General features: G+C 41.8%; 9 protein-coding genes across 9 annotated transcripts, besides 7 other annotated features; 5 read left to right on the plus strand and 4 right to left on the minus strand.

Moving 5' to 3' along the window:
* Nucleotides 1-111: 111 nt before the first annotated feature.
* On the minus strand, nucleotides 112-561 carry TraAM80_05198 (uncharacterized protein; the record flags this gene model as incomplete). Its single annotated transcript, XM_029382088.1, has 1 exon — nucleotides 112-561. One exon carries the CDS (start codon nucleotides 559-561, stop codon nucleotides 112-114), a length of 450 nt encoding a protein of 149 aa, XP_029238011.1.
* Nucleotides 562-729: 168 nt separating this feature from the next.
* On the minus strand, nucleotides 730-1,710 carry TraAM80_05199 (putative eukaryotic translation initiation factor 3 subunit; the record flags this gene model as incomplete). Its single annotated transcript, XM_029382089.1, has 1 exon — nucleotides 730-1,710. One exon carries the CDS (start codon nucleotides 1,708-1,710, stop codon nucleotides 730-732), a length of 981 nt encoding a protein of 326 aa, XP_029238012.1.
* Nucleotides 1,711-1,781: 71 nt separating this feature from the next.
* Nucleotides 1,782-1,801: a microsatellite.
* A 23-nt stretch (nucleotides 1,802-1,824) lies between these two features.
* Nucleotides 1,825-1,853: a microsatellite.
* Nucleotides 1,854-2,294: 441 nt separating this feature from the next.
* On the minus strand, nucleotides 2,295-3,884 carry TraAM80_05200 (T-complex protein 1 subunit beta; the record flags this gene model as incomplete). The annotated part of the gene is made up of 1 exon (XM_029382090.1): nucleotides 2,295-3,884. The coding sequence occupies one exon, from the start codon at nucleotides 3,882-3,884 to the stop codon at nucleotides 2,295-2,297; it is 1,590 nt and encodes a 529-aa protein (XP_029238013.1).
* A 234-nt stretch (nucleotides 3,885-4,118) lies between these two features.
* Nucleotides 4,119-4,147: a microsatellite.
* An 83-nt stretch (nucleotides 4,148-4,230) lies between these two features.
* Nucleotides 4,231-4,248: a microsatellite.
* Nucleotides 4,249-4,305: 57 nt separating this feature from the next.
* On the minus strand, nucleotides 4,306-6,147 carry TraAM80_05201 (putative cation transporter protein; the record flags this gene model as incomplete). Its single annotated transcript, XM_029382091.1, has 1 exon — nucleotides 4,306-6,147. The coding sequence occupies one exon, from the start codon at nucleotides 6,145-6,147 to the stop codon at nucleotides 4,306-4,308; it is 1,842 nt and encodes a 613-aa protein (XP_029238014.1).
* Nucleotides 6,148-6,871: 724 nt separating this feature from the next.
* Nucleotides 6,872-8,545, plus strand: TraAM80_05202 (ubiquitin hydrolase; the record flags this gene model as incomplete). Its single annotated transcript, XM_029382092.1, has 1 exon — nucleotides 6,872-8,545. The coding sequence occupies one exon, from the start codon at nucleotides 6,872-6,874 to the stop codon at nucleotides 8,543-8,545; it is 1,674 nt and encodes a 557-aa protein (XP_029238015.1).
* A 206-nt stretch (nucleotides 8,546-8,751) lies between these two features.
* TraAM80_05203 (uncharacterized protein) lies at nucleotides 8,752-10,137 on the plus strand (the record flags this gene model as incomplete). The annotated part of the gene is made up of 1 exon (XM_029382093.1): nucleotides 8,752-10,137. The coding sequence occupies one exon, from the start codon at nucleotides 8,752-8,754 to the stop codon at nucleotides 10,135-10,137; it is 1,386 nt and encodes a 461-aa protein (XP_029238016.1).
* A 307-nt stretch (nucleotides 10,138-10,444) lies between these two features.
* TraAM80_05204 (ribonuclease III) lies at nucleotides 10,445-11,113 on the plus strand (the record flags this gene model as incomplete). Its single annotated transcript, XM_029382094.1, has 1 exon — nucleotides 10,445-11,113. One exon carries the CDS (start codon nucleotides 10,445-10,447, stop codon nucleotides 11,111-11,113), a length of 669 nt encoding a protein of 222 aa, XP_029238017.1.
* Nucleotides 11,114-11,141: 28 nt separating this feature from the next.
* Nucleotides 11,142-11,180: a microsatellite.
* A 107-nt stretch (nucleotides 11,181-11,287) lies between these two features.
* Nucleotides 11,288-12,478, plus strand: TraAM80_05205 (putative leucine-richprotein; the record flags this gene model as incomplete). The annotated part of the gene is made up of 1 exon (XM_029382095.1): nucleotides 11,288-12,478. One exon carries the CDS (start codon nucleotides 11,288-11,290, stop codon nucleotides 12,476-12,478), a length of 1,191 nt encoding a protein of 396 aa, XP_029238018.1.
* Nucleotides 12,479-12,797: 319 nt separating this feature from the next.
* TraAM80_05206 (uncharacterized protein) lies at nucleotides 12,798-13,628 on the plus strand (the record flags this gene model as incomplete). Its single annotated transcript, XM_029382096.1, has 1 exon — nucleotides 12,798-13,628. The coding sequence occupies one exon, from the start codon at nucleotides 12,798-12,800 to the stop codon at nucleotides 13,626-13,628; it is 831 nt and encodes a 276-aa protein (XP_029238019.1).
* A 36-nt stretch (nucleotides 13,629-13,664) lies between these two features.
* Nucleotides 13,665-13,682: a microsatellite.
* Nucleotides 13,683-13,689: 7 nt separating this feature from the next.
* Nucleotides 13,690-13,711: a microsatellite.
* Nucleotide 13,712: the final 1 nt, after the last annotated feature.

A 13,712-nucleotide genomic window follows, 5' to 3' on the forward strand; every position in this document is an offset into this window, starting at 1 on the left:
TGGGCAATGTACAGCACACGCCCCCACAAGTCAGAAGAGCACCACTTCGGCTGTCAGGTGCACCGGAGAGACGACCCGCAGGGCGATACCGCTGGACAAAAAGGAAAGACTCTACTTCTTCTTCGGCGCCTTCTTCACTGCCTTCCTGGGAGCCTTCCTGGCCGCCTTCTTCGCCACGGGCTTCTTCGCCGCCGCCTTCTTGGTGGCCGGTTTCTTTGCAGATGGCTTCTTGGTAGCTGGCTTCTTGGTGGCTGGCTTCTTGGCCACCTTCCTTGGAGCAGTCCTCTTAACGGTCTTCTTCGCAGCCGACTTCTTCGGGGAAGCCTTCCGGGGTGAGGCCTTCTTCACGGGCGAAGCAACAGCCACAGCAGCAGCATCGTTGGACATGTTTCTTTGTTGGAATAGGGTTAGGTTTTCTTCGTTTGTAGTGTGAGGCAAAAACATGTTGTAGGATAGATAGAATTTTGAGTACGTGTGATTTGTTTGTAATGGAGTTGTTGGGCATAACATGACTAGAACACGCACTCCAAACTTTGGGTGTCGAAGTGAGTACAAAATCATCCTTCACCTTTTTGTTTTTGTCCTCTATGGCTGTTGCAAAAAAAAAAGTTTGGGGTTGAGGCGTATGTCAAAAAAAGCTGTTCATGCTTTTATATTCTTTTTTTTTGTTTTTTTGAAGTTCGTTTTTTTTTTGTTCTTTTTCCCTTTTTCTTGGCTACCCGAGCACATTTAATTATCTCCGTCGTATGCTTGAATGATGTCATGTGAAGGCCAAATGCGTGCCATGCCATCCTCCGCGCCCGAGGTGAAGGACTTTCCATCGGGTGCCCAACGAATGTGGAAGATGGGTCCGTGATGACCTCTGTGGGATTCTAGCTCAGCACCATCGAGTGTAAATTCTTTTGCCTTGAGCTTCGAGCCAGCCGCCACATTCTGCCCATTAGGTGAAAGCGATGCGCACTTCACGTCTTCGTTGGTAGTGAAGGAACTTTTTATTTCTAACGTGGTGGTATCAATGAAGGAAATACTTTTATCATGGGCTGCGACAATGGAATTGCGATGAGTGTACTCGAGAAAATTAAGATCTAGGATCTCTTTCCGTAGGTAGGGCCGAGATGTATCACGAAGGTCCCACTTCATAATGACTGTTTCGCTCGCCGTTACCATCGTTGTGGGGTCAATAAAGTACGTTGATTTCACCTGATTAATCTTTTCTGGAATGTCAAAGCTAAGTGGCTCTGCATTGTAATCATTGGCGTCAAAAATACGGACTAAACCATCGAAGCACCCCGTAGCAATTTTATTTTCCATCCAGTCACAGGACTTTATGTATTTTGGATGGCTCCACGTGTGCAGTTTTTCCCCGGTAATTGCATTCCATATCACTGACGAATAATCACCGCTCCCTGTCACCAAACGTGTTGCATCTTTGTTGAAGACGGAACAGTAAACCGCACCTTTATGGCCCTCAAAGGTGCCAACCCAGTCACCCGTCTCACCATTGCGCAGCATGGGTTTGGCATCGTGGCAAGAAGTAACAAACCAAAACGTTCCATCAATGATATCGCTGTAGTTAATGTGGCAAATAGGCCTCGTATGCCCAGAACATATCTTCACCTTCGTGATGTCGGCATTGACATTGGCAGGCACTGCAGCATCCTTTTTCTGTGTTCCGGAAACTTTCTCCGATGCACTGTATTTAGCGCTCATCTTCTCAAAAGACCAACCCTTGAAGTATTTCGGTGATCGTCTTTGTTGTTATCGTTGCGTACACAGCCCTTTATATATATATATATATATAGTTTCCTTTCGACTTTTTTCTTACCCCCCCCGCCCCCCGCCCCACCACCACCAAATAATAATAACAAAAGATAAAACGTTACTGAGATTTCCTCTCACACACACACATACAGCCATACATCCACAGAAAAAAAAAACGTAGATTAGGTTATGCATCCGTAAAAATAGAGAAGTACGACGAGAAAATAATAAAGGTAAGAAACTACCATCATAAATAAACATAGATTTATGTGCTCTTGTTTGTTTCTTTGTTTTGCCAATTCCCGTTTTTTTCCTTTTCCTTCCTTCCTCTTTCATATCTATCATTAACTCACAAAAAGCTTACGGTGTCTTTTTTTTTAAAAAAAGAGCCAAAATATTTTTTTATAAAAAAAAAAACTAAACAACCAGAGCGCACTTACCCTCGTAAAAACGAGGCCCAACGTTTCCTCATGAAGCAATTGAATTGTTGTTCACGTTATGATAGGAAAGCGCCAAAAGGGAAAGATCCGTCTCTATTGAGTTCGCTTGCGTGGAACAGCTCGGAGGACATCATCCACGCGAAGAATCATTTCTGCAGCCTCTGAAGCATAGCCCAATACCGAACTCTTTACCTTAAATGATTCTGTGATGCCGAGAGCCTTCACATCTGCCACATCACCCTTGACAACATCAATACCAAAGGTATTACGACCTTGGTAATGTTCCGCCTGTAAACGTGTAACCAGGTCATTACTGTCTAGACCGGCATTATCAGCAATGATAGCTGGCAGAGTGCGAAGAGCATTGGCAAAGGCAAGCATTGCAAGCTGTTTCTTACCTGGCGTTGTTTTAGCCTTTTCCTCTACAGCTCGTGCCATCACAAACTCCGAGCAGCCTGCTCCCAAAACTGTCCGGGTCTCATTAATTGTTTGTGAAATAACACAAAGTGCATCATGTATAGAACGTTCCGCTTCATCCAAAATGTGCTTCGATGTGCCACGAATAACAATAGTACATGCCTCACCTTGGGGAAGTCCAGAAAAGCGAATAACTGTACTCTCTCCAATCATGACCTCATCAATTTTTTGTGCAAACCCATATTTCACATTTTCTGTTTCATCAAATTGTGAAAGCACATCAGCACCAAGGGCTTTGGCAAGTCGCTCAATTCCTTCAAAGTCTGCATGCTCAATAGCCATAATACCATGCTGAGCAAAAATTTCTTCTGGATAATTATAGATCAGCTGGCGGTTGATAAAACAATTAATGTCATGTTTAATAATTTTCATACATTTGTTTTTCATCTTTTCCTTTTCTGAGGCCTCCACCTCTGCAAGCTGTGCTACACTATCAACCCGAACCTTGGCTCCAAAAATCTTAATTTTATCAGTATCCATGGGAGTATTAGCGACCAATATCTTTGCGTTTTCAAGGTAGTGAGGTTGACCAATCCCAATTTTTTTATCCAACAGGAAGCCGGGTTCAAGATAGCTGTCACAAAGAGTTCCTCCAAGTTTCTTCATAATGTTAATCATTTCAAGGTTCCCACTTCCCTTCAACCGTAACACGGCATCCACACAAAGTTTTGCAAAATGTTCCTTTTCCACTGTAATAATTTTGGAACTCAAAGTCGTTGTTGCAATGCGCAAAAGATCCTCGTAAAACATTTTTTCATCATCACCGTGATCTTCAGATGAAGCAACAAGAGCCTCACGAGCCACCTGAGTAGCAAGGCGATAACCTTCAATGATAGTTTGTGGGTGAATAGACTGATCAAGAAGCTTTTCAGCATTGCGGAGAAGTTCACCGGCAAGTACAGTTACACTAGTTGTGCCATCGCCAACTTCATCATCCTGGGTTTTGCTCATGTCAATGAGAATCTTCCCAGCAGGATTATCCATAAAAAGCGACTTGAGAATAGTGGCTCCGTCGTTGGTTACACGAACGCTTTGAGTGCGATCCATGCCTTGAAGAATTTTATCCATACCTTTGGGACCCAATGTAGTTTTTACGATATCCGCAACAGATATGGCACCCATAATATTCATCAAGCGTGCACGCTCGCCCTTCTCCTCCGAGGCTCCCTCCCGAAGCACCTGTTGTGCTTGATTTGCAAAAAGCATTGTTAGATTTTGTTTCTTATTTGTGGTTTTAAGTTAATCTCTAGAATACACATCAACACACACATAAAAAAAAAGCAAACGTATATCAAGAATTCCCAATTTCGTTCTATTTCCTTCTTGTTGCTACTGTCAACAAGAATAATTTTGTTTCTGCAAGCAAAGCCCCAAAGCAGACATTGATATGAATTTACTTACGTTTTTTTTTGAAAAACGTATTCCAATCAAAGAAATACAATATTATTATATATATATATATATCATATTTCCCTAAATGTCATATAACCAATAGTAATAATGCAAAGAATTCATTACAAAGGGGTAAGGATACTACACATGCCGCCAATGAAATAATAATAATAATAATGCGGATTACAAATGACTTTTCTTCACTTTCCTCACTTCTTCATCTTTTGTCCAACCACTATTCTATATGGACAATTACACTCAAATGAGTTGAACCTGTTTCCCCCCTAAAGAACTCTTTCATGAATTGTCTCACAGAGAGACGTATTTGGTTATGATTGGCTTGAGCATGCACAGATAACCTTATTGCGCAATATGCTGATTCATTGGGCGCAGTAGAATGAGGCCATGCAAAAATGTTTTCTACTGAATTAACATATGCGATGTCCTCAATACCAGCAATTGCTTTTTGAAAAAATATCTCTTGATCATACGGATGTCCAGACAAAAGAAGTATCTTTCCTGTTTCTTCTAAAAGAGGAAAGGCTGAAACAGCTATAAACACACAACTTACAAGACTGCAAAGTGGATCAGCAATTTTCCAACCTTTAAGACTCAATAATATACTTGATATCATAACATTTATACTACCCACCAAATCTGCCAGTATATGCAAATAAATTCCTCTCAAATTGTGGTCCACAGAGCGAGAACATCCATCATGAGAATGTGAGTGACCATCCGCGCCGTGAAAAAACACAACGCCTATAAGATTTAAAATCAAGCCAATAAAAGCTACATGTATTAAATAAGCAGCGTGTATATCGGGGGGACACAGTAGTCGTTCAATTGATTCAATAACAACAAACAATGCTATAAAAAGTAAAAGCACTGCATTAATAAATCCACCCAAGACTCTATACCGAGCATAACCAAATGGATGTGTCTTTTTATCACCAGGGAAAGATGAAGCAAACTCTGTAACTAAGCCAACTGCAATTGATACAGAGTCCAACAACATATGGAAAGAATCCGAAACTAAACCCAGAGAATTAGCAGAAATGCCATAAATCAATTCAAGAACCATCACAACTAACGTAAGGAGGAAAAAAATGCCCAACTTCCTCTCGCGTTCACTTGTAAAAAAAAAGAGAAGCGCGCCACCAACATACGTTAAACCATTTTTATGCTTTGGTAAAACAAAATTTGATGGCTCCAATGACGGCAATATACTACTACAATGCATCGCCTTCAAAGAGCAAATTAAAAAAGTGAATGTACTGATCATTACAATAAAATCACCCAACTCAAAACCCCCCAAAAACAAACTCACAAAACAACCCTTCAAAATAAACACCAAAACCTCATTTGTATCAAACGGCACAATTGCTGCTCCCACACTTAAATCATAAATTGTTTTCCCACATCCCGAGATAACTGAAAGCAAAGGAAACAAAAGCCATGTATATGAAAAATCAGATGCTGTATCACTTGAATAGTACAGCCAACCACAAATAGACAACTCTATAGAAGCAATCAGTTTTTCAAAAACCATCTGCCAAAACCTATTTTTCATTGGGCAATTCGCCTCAAAAAAATGTGCCAGAAACAAGAGCACACCTAATCCAGCGAAAGCAAGAGTGATACGACAAACATCTCCACCTTTTTCAATAAAAAGTCCCACGTACAAAAGAAGTACACTGAATACAGCACATCCAAACCAAAGCCTCAAATGCTTCAAATTATCGGTTCGCATAAAATTTCTTAGAAGTGCAAAAGCACAGTAAAATAATACTGAAAAAAGAGGTCCCATTTCTTTTAAGCACCATAATAACAAACCACAAATGTAGGCTCTAACAGTTCCCATTATAATCCCATAAAAACATTGTAACAGACTACATTTATAGATGCCTTTTGTGTTTTCCGGACCCTGCGCCACAAACATCAATGTCTCACCCAAGGAAACAAAACCTCCAACCCACAGGAAATTGGCCCGTGAATTCTGAAGAACAAAATTCTGCATCAATACTATTGCAGCAAAACCAGCAGCAACTAAGGCAGATACCATAAAGCGCACCATTACCCAACTACTATTTTATATCCGTTGTCGACGCCGTTGTTCAGTCAAATTCCCTACAGCTAAAAAGAGAGCAACCTTGAAAGAAACAAAAAACAATGACAAAAAAAAGAAGAGGGGCAACACCGCTGAAAAAATAGACTAAAAAGTCAAGAGTGGAAGATAATTCACAACCGAACACAAAACAACCTCCGTAAAGAATAGAAAAAAAAGTGGCGGCTTCCCCCGGATCGCCCCCAGCCCGCCGCAACGCTTCCGCCGGGGCAAACCTGCCCCCGGCGGAAGCCAGGGCCCTGTTTTTTCTTCTTTATAGCTGACCGGTTTGGTTTTTTGCCCGTGATTTTTGTGGCTGCGTTTGTGCTATGGCGGCTCGGAGCGCGGAGGTATGGGAGGGAAATCAAGGGGGGGATATGTTATTTTATCTGTGTTTCGATGTCGCGGGCAGCGCCCCCGCTTAAAGGGAAGCTCCTTATTTTATTGTATTTAGTTTTTACTGGCACTACTTTTAGTATTGATATTTTGAGAGTGGAAGTGGTACATTTGGGAAATATTCAGTTGTGTATGAGTCCTTCTATAATGTGTTCAATCTTTTCTCACTTGTCCAAACCTTAACGCAATCATACTGGATAGAGAGATTCACTTGTTTCAGTTTAGCAAAGGATATTCTCTCTAGTTATTGTTTTCCCCTCCGTTTGAGGCGTTGCAGTTACTATCCCAGGAGAACTTGATGTCCTGCTTTCAGTTAGATTCTGAGTGCACATACGAGGAATTTAGAAAAACAATATTTCATCATGCAGACGTTTTTTCTGTTCCGGATCGTTCGCCTGCAGAGCACTTACGTGTGTGCAAAGAGGTTAACGAACAGGCGAATAGGGAGATGAAAGCTGGAGCCTTTGATATTGCTTTCTTCTATTTTCTCAGATGTATTTTGATTATTGAAAAGGCCAAGCTAGACAAGCAATCGAGTGATGTAAAGCAACAACTGAAAAAATCCCTAAACTCTATCGAAAAGCTGGACAAACATGAGTTGGTGCAATGTCATGCACAAATGATACAAAGGATCAGGCAGCGCGAGGAAGAAAGAAAACGTATTGTTGAACAGCAGCTTCTTCCCGATGAAGCTGAGCCAGAATCATTGGAGGATAAACATGCTAGACGACAACAGGAACTTTTGATGAAAGAGAAAACTGTGGTTGATGACGTACTGAAAAGGCTAAAAGATACAAAAATAGATGTACCATTTTCTAAAAAGCAGAAAACCATTGAACCTTATTGGTCCGATTCTCATAATGAACTGGTTACGGTTCCCAATAATCACATAGCTCCCCCTAGAAAGATATCAAATGTATCACCTAACGCCTATCTTGTTTGGAAATTTAATTCCGGTTCTTTTTCTGTCTCTAGTCCTAGACGGGGAATGGTAAATCTGGGAAACACTTGCTATATAAACAGTGTTACTCAAATGCTTTCTGTGACACCGTTGGGGGCATATTTTCTTAGAGATGATTACGCGAAGGACATTGTCAACGCTCCTAAGGGAGAACTAAGGCTTGTGAATTCCTTCAGTTATGTGCTGCGTGAACTACGTCGAACTGATGCTTCTACTCCTGTTAGTACATCGTATTTTAAGGATTCTATTGATGCCCTTTATAGCTCATTTCAAGGTTACTCACAGCAAGATGCAAATGAGTTTCTTCGGGTTTTATTGGATAATATTCATAACGGTTTGAATGATAGGAAAAAGATCGTTCATGAAGTTTCTGATGCGGATACAACAAAGGGGAGTGACATGGAGATATCGGAACGCAACTGGTATGATTATAAAAATCAAAATAATTCGGTGATTGTAAACGAATGTGCGTTTCAAGAGAGAAGTTCGCTTTTATGCCCTTTGTGTCATCAAATTAGTAGATCGTTTACTCCCTCATTAGGGTTGGAAGTCCCCATTCCTTTTTTTGAGGGTCAGGTAAGCATTGAGGATTGTTTAAAAGCATATTGCAAGGAGGAAATTCTTGATGGAGACTCACTATATTCATGTCCTTCCTGCAAAAAACAAGTTCATGCTTCAAAGCAACTTTTGTTATATTCATTACCTAGGATTTTGTTTTTGACAATTAAACGTTTTCGTCATTATGGTGATTTTTCAAACAAAATTGAAATACCTGTGGTTTTTCAGAAGAAATTAAATATGTCTTCTTTTATGTGTTTTCCTGTGAAAAATATGATTTACACTCTTGTGGGAATCGTTAATCATCGTGGAAATATACATGGAGGACATTATACAGCGGACTGTCTTGGTGCTGATGGTGTCTGGTATTCACTCAGTGATGAAAGTGTCTCTGAGGCCGAAGAGCCAAACTACCGACTGGCGTATATATTGTGTTATGTACGCAATGGTTGAAAACAACCACACAAAAAAAAAATGTGTAATTGATATTTTGTACAAGTAGTGATATAATTAACAGTAATAATTTAAAAGAGATGGCAAGTTTCTCAAATGCAATTGTTTTTGTTACTTTTTTGTTTCCTTCTATCTCTCTCTTTACAAATCAAATACGGGAAATTGGATTTTTATTAGATTTTTTTAGCTTAGTTTTTTTTTCCCTTATGGGGCACACATGCTCAAAGACGGCGAATGCGGCAGCGTTGGAACAACGACGGATCGACCGAGAGAGGCGTCTTGGTCTTGTATCAGTATCTAAGCCAAATCAAAAATGTCGGTTTTCGTCAGAACCACGAGAAAATCTGAGCCTGAATATGAGCCAAAAACATGCTCCTATTGGGCAAAAAACTGCTCCCTTATTGGGTACCAAGCCTGTGGCATCGCATATGCAGCTTTATCGAGGTTTTGATAGTAACAAACCTCCAGTTACTCGTACATTACAAAATGTTGCTGCACGTTCGAACCCTCAATTAATGCCTTTAGGTTCAAATATGCGTTCGCCTACACCATCGTCAATGTATTCGCCAACAAGAGCCAATCGTCAGCCGATCAGCAGCATGGGAAAAACGGCATCTAAAAGATTTGATTGGGCGAAACAACGCGAGAATGTACAAAGGAACCGTAGCGTTAGGATGCATCAAGCTGCTATGAAGGAGGATGCAAAGGTTATTATCACGTCAACTATAAAACCTATAGTGAGATTGGCCTTGAATCTACTATGTGCAGAAGAGATACAGTGCCGGGCAGAAATTTCAACTGAGGCGATGACAAAATTTAAGAGTTTGGAAGACAAAATTGCCTCTATTATTGATTTAGAGGCCATTCGCTTGTCAGGATTGGAACTTCTCGAATTGAAATATAAATCACGTGAAGCTGTTGTTGAACAGGAAGTGGGGGAACGGCGCCTGTTGCGTTTTTGGATGAAACAAACCCTCGAAGAGGATAGATTAAAAGATCTTATCGATGCGACACAGAGGCGTCATAACGCTTCCGTGTCTTCTTTTTCTTCTTTAAATCCTGGATCCAGAGTTTCCGCGTCGCATGGTCGACCAAGCGCGCAGGCAATCGAAATGCGGCGAAAGTCACCTGTGGAGCATACTGTCTATCGCGACCGTGAAAGTAAAGACGCAACAACGGGAAAATTGCCACTCAAGAAAGCGCTTAATGATTTAACGCCCGATTTTCGGCGTGCTACTTCCATTGAAGAAGACATACAAAGTGACGAACTTAACCGAAAAATAGGACGACAAATGTGTTTGATGCGTCAGACTATCCCTTCATATTCACCCAAAAGTATTTATCTCGTGCCTGATGCATCTTCTAATAATCTTTATTTGGGTAAAGAGTGTCCCGAATCAGAATTTCGTTCATCAGAACAAATTTCGCCGCGCCTGTGGTCAAAACTTCCGGAGGTGGAGCGCTCTGTATCATCTTATAGATCTACCTTTATGGACCCATTCAAGACTCCTCGAGGCAGAACACCTGTAGAATTAAAAAATGAGAGTGATTTGGCGATGAAGAAGAGACTTGCAGCCCTTCTGATGGTGTAGCTATTTTATGCATTTGAAACTCTTTTTGAATATTATTATTGCTATCTGACTATGCATATGTTGTTGTTGTTTTATTAAAACCGATTTTGTTTGCATGTAAACTATATTGAGACATCAACTCCCAAATAAGAAGAATAGAGAACCAATGTGGATGAACTGTGAGTATAGATAGATTAAAGTAATATTTATTATTCTTATTATTGCTTTTTTTTTCTTGCTTGATGATTGTTACTCTATTGTTCCTTTTTTTATGTGCGGATGCATTTTGCTCTCTCTTTTTAAATGAGATTGTATAGTTTTGCTAGTCATGAGGCGCACATCTTTTGTGTCCTCCTCAGAAAGTCTTGTAAATATTGTCTCTGCTTTGACGGAAAAACGGAAGGATCTTGTGAAACTGAGTGCGCTTCTAGCTTCACCATCGCCACCACTTCACTCCTTGTCCTTTGCTCCGCCTCCTAGATGGGCTGCGGAGCTTTCAAGAAGACTTCAAAAACAATTTCCTGAACTTCAACGACAGCATCATGTTCTCTATATGCGTGCCTTTATACATCCTAGTTTTACCACACCTGACGCGGTGACCTCAACAATGAGTGCAACAACTTCTCTAGGTGAGGCTTTGCTGGCGTATGTTGGGGGATGTTTGATTGTAAACGTTTTTAGAGATCTGAAACGCGATGAAGTACTCCTATTAATGTCATTTTTATTATCGGATGCCACCCTTAGTTCTATCTTGCGATACCAATGGGAAATGGATGATATGCTGCTCACAGATGCTTCAGTACAGCTATTTCAGGGGTCCACACTAAGATCTACAGCGGGTTTACTACAGTGGCTGTCATCGAATGGAAAGCAGCAAACCCCTGACCCTTATTCTGCGGGGTGTGTGAAGTCTCTGATTGGAGCTGTTTATCTAGATGGAGGTTTAGAAGCGGCAACATCATTTATTTACAATCATATTTTGCAGAATGTGGACTAAGCGTGCCATGTTTGATCTATCACTGAGATTATTTTCTTTTTCTGTTATTGCTATTGTTGTTGTTATTTCCGAATTTTGTAACGAAGATGGTGCTCTTGGTAGATTATTATTTTTTTCTTCCCCCCTCTGTTTTTTTTTATTAATTTCTTTGTCGATATGCATTTATTAGGGACAATGACATCCTCGCATAGCTCCGCTGGTTCTGAGGAGTCTGAGGAGCTCTGCGTCCTTGTGGCCTATGAGGAAGTGGCTCCCACAAAAACAAAGGAACAGTTGATCAAGGAGCAGCTGCAAGAATTGTATGACTACAAGTTTCCTGTTTTTGAACCTCCTGAAGATGATCCTTCTGGGAAATTGGCTTACTTGGATGCATGTGAGAATCTGCATAAAGAGTCATTCATGAAATTTCCCACCAAGAGTGTTGCACAAAGAATTTACGATGGAAAAGAATTGCTTGACCTTAGTTTTTTTGGTCTTCGTAAAAAAGGCAGCATTGCTTTGGCTGCTGCGTTACGCGTTAACCTTTCTATCAAGACTCTCACCCTTGTCGGAAACCACATTACGCCCACCGGGGGGATGGAAATAGCGCGATCTCTATCGGAGTCAAAAACAGTAACGTCGCTGGACTTTAGTCAGAACAGATTGGGCGCTCGCGACCCAGGTGAAACGGTTCGAGGTGGTGCAGTGGTGTCAGAATTACTTCGCACCGGGAATATCTTGAAAACGCTCTTGCTACGTGAGAATGGGTTAGGTGATCAGCACGTCGCTGAGTTTGTTGAGGCGGCAATAGACAACACAGAATTGTATTCGCTTGATCTTAGCTTTAACAAAATTGGGTATCTTGGCGCGATGGATTTGGCTCAGATTTTTTCGCGCAATGCAGATCTACGGGAAATAAATTTGGAGTGGAACCAGTTTCAAACAATGGGAAGTTGCTACATTCTCAAAGAGGGATTGCTGGTAAATAACACTATCAAACGCTTCAACTTAAGCTCGGATGGCTTGGATGACACCTGTGCGCAACTTGTGGGCCGGATTATCGGTGAAAACGCCATTGAGGAAATTATCATAGCCCATAATAGAATTGGGCCCAGTGGCGCCGAAGCTATTGCAAAAGGGTTGTTGGCAACCTCTGCACTTACAACTCTCAATTTAGATGATAACCCCCTTCAAAGCGAGGGATGTTCCGCGCTTATTCGTGTTGCCGCAGAGGCTGGTACCCTTAAGCATCTCAGCTTGCAACATTGTCGGTGCAGTGCGGAGGTGGTAAGCGAGGCGGAAAAGCTGGTGAGGGAGGTTAGACAAGACATTGTTATTCTAATATCCGAGGACTGCTGCCCCCAAAAAAGCAATGTAGATATTTGAGGAAACGGAGAGATGATGAAGGCAAAGATGTATTCCTGCGCGATGTCGTGTGAACAGTGAGAGGCAAACGGACAAAAACTTTTTGCCTTTGAGTTTTTGTTGTTTGTGTCTTCTTCATGTATTTTGTCTTTTTTTTTTTGTGGTCTCCCCCGCTCGGTGTGTTCCTACTTCTGTCGCAGCGTCAAACGAAATGCATTGTGCTGTGCTGGATATTGGCATACCCTCATTTGTGAGGACATCGTTTTTTTTTTTGCCTTTGTTTTTCGCTTTGCTCTATTTGATGCTGAAAAAATGGTTATACTAAAAGGGGACGTGTTGCATGTTGATGGATGATATTGAGGCCACGCTTAACCGCATGATGGCGTTTCCGTCTGGGACGTCGTCACCGGACGCTGCAGTGGACTTGCAAAACGCTGCTCGTGCTCTGGAGGTGGCGGACCACATTCCTCTCTTGACGGAGACATGCATGTCGCTTTGCGTCGAGTTAATGGAGAACTCACCTGCCCAGGTTGCCACTGTTCATGCTGTATTGGCGTTGCTGGCTCGGTGCTGCATGCGGGAGGAAAACAGGGGATTAGCAACACGTTTTGGAGTTTCCGGTTTATGCATTATTATTCTCCAAGGCCATAGGAGTTTATCTGAGGATACACTTTTTGCCGTCTTTGACTTGATTAGTACGCTTTGCATGAATGACGGAAACACGCGTAGGATGTTGCGTCCATCGATTCCTTACGTCATAGCGGTCATGAGAGAGCGAGCAGACTCACTCCAATTGGCGTTTGGAGGCGCGGTTGTGTTGACCACCTTGACAATGCTTGATAACGCCAATGTAGCTCTTGCTGTGGAACAAGGCTGTATTCAACTGTTGATCACCTCCTTTATCAGCGCGTATGATCAAAAGCGGCAGCTTATGTGTCAGCGCACCCCCCACGCGTCACTGAGAAAAAAGGAAGAGAAACAGCAGCTGTGTGAAAACGTTATGCGTTGGTCACATGATGCCTTGTGGAAGCTGGTTCAATCACCCTTCCCTGTCGTGGATGAGAAGTTGGAGGCGGCTGACTTTGGCAACTACGGCAGCCGCCTTGAGGTGGACGACCTAAAGTGGACGTTGAAGTTTGAGCGAAGAAAAGTGAAAGTCAGTCCTCCATGACATCTGCAGTGCTGCGGGATGGAGTTGGAGTGTAATTATATATATATATATATACTTCTCTGTGGGTGGGTGGGTGGTTGTGTC

The sequence above is a fragment of the Trypanosoma rangeli genome, assembly GCF_003719475.1.
Source record: "Trypanosoma rangeli strain AM80 chromosome Unknown Tra_15.4_contig_00165, whole genome shotgun sequence".
NCBI lineage: Eukaryota > Euglenozoa > Kinetoplastea > Trypanosomatida > Trypanosomatidae > Trypanosoma > Trypanosoma rangeli.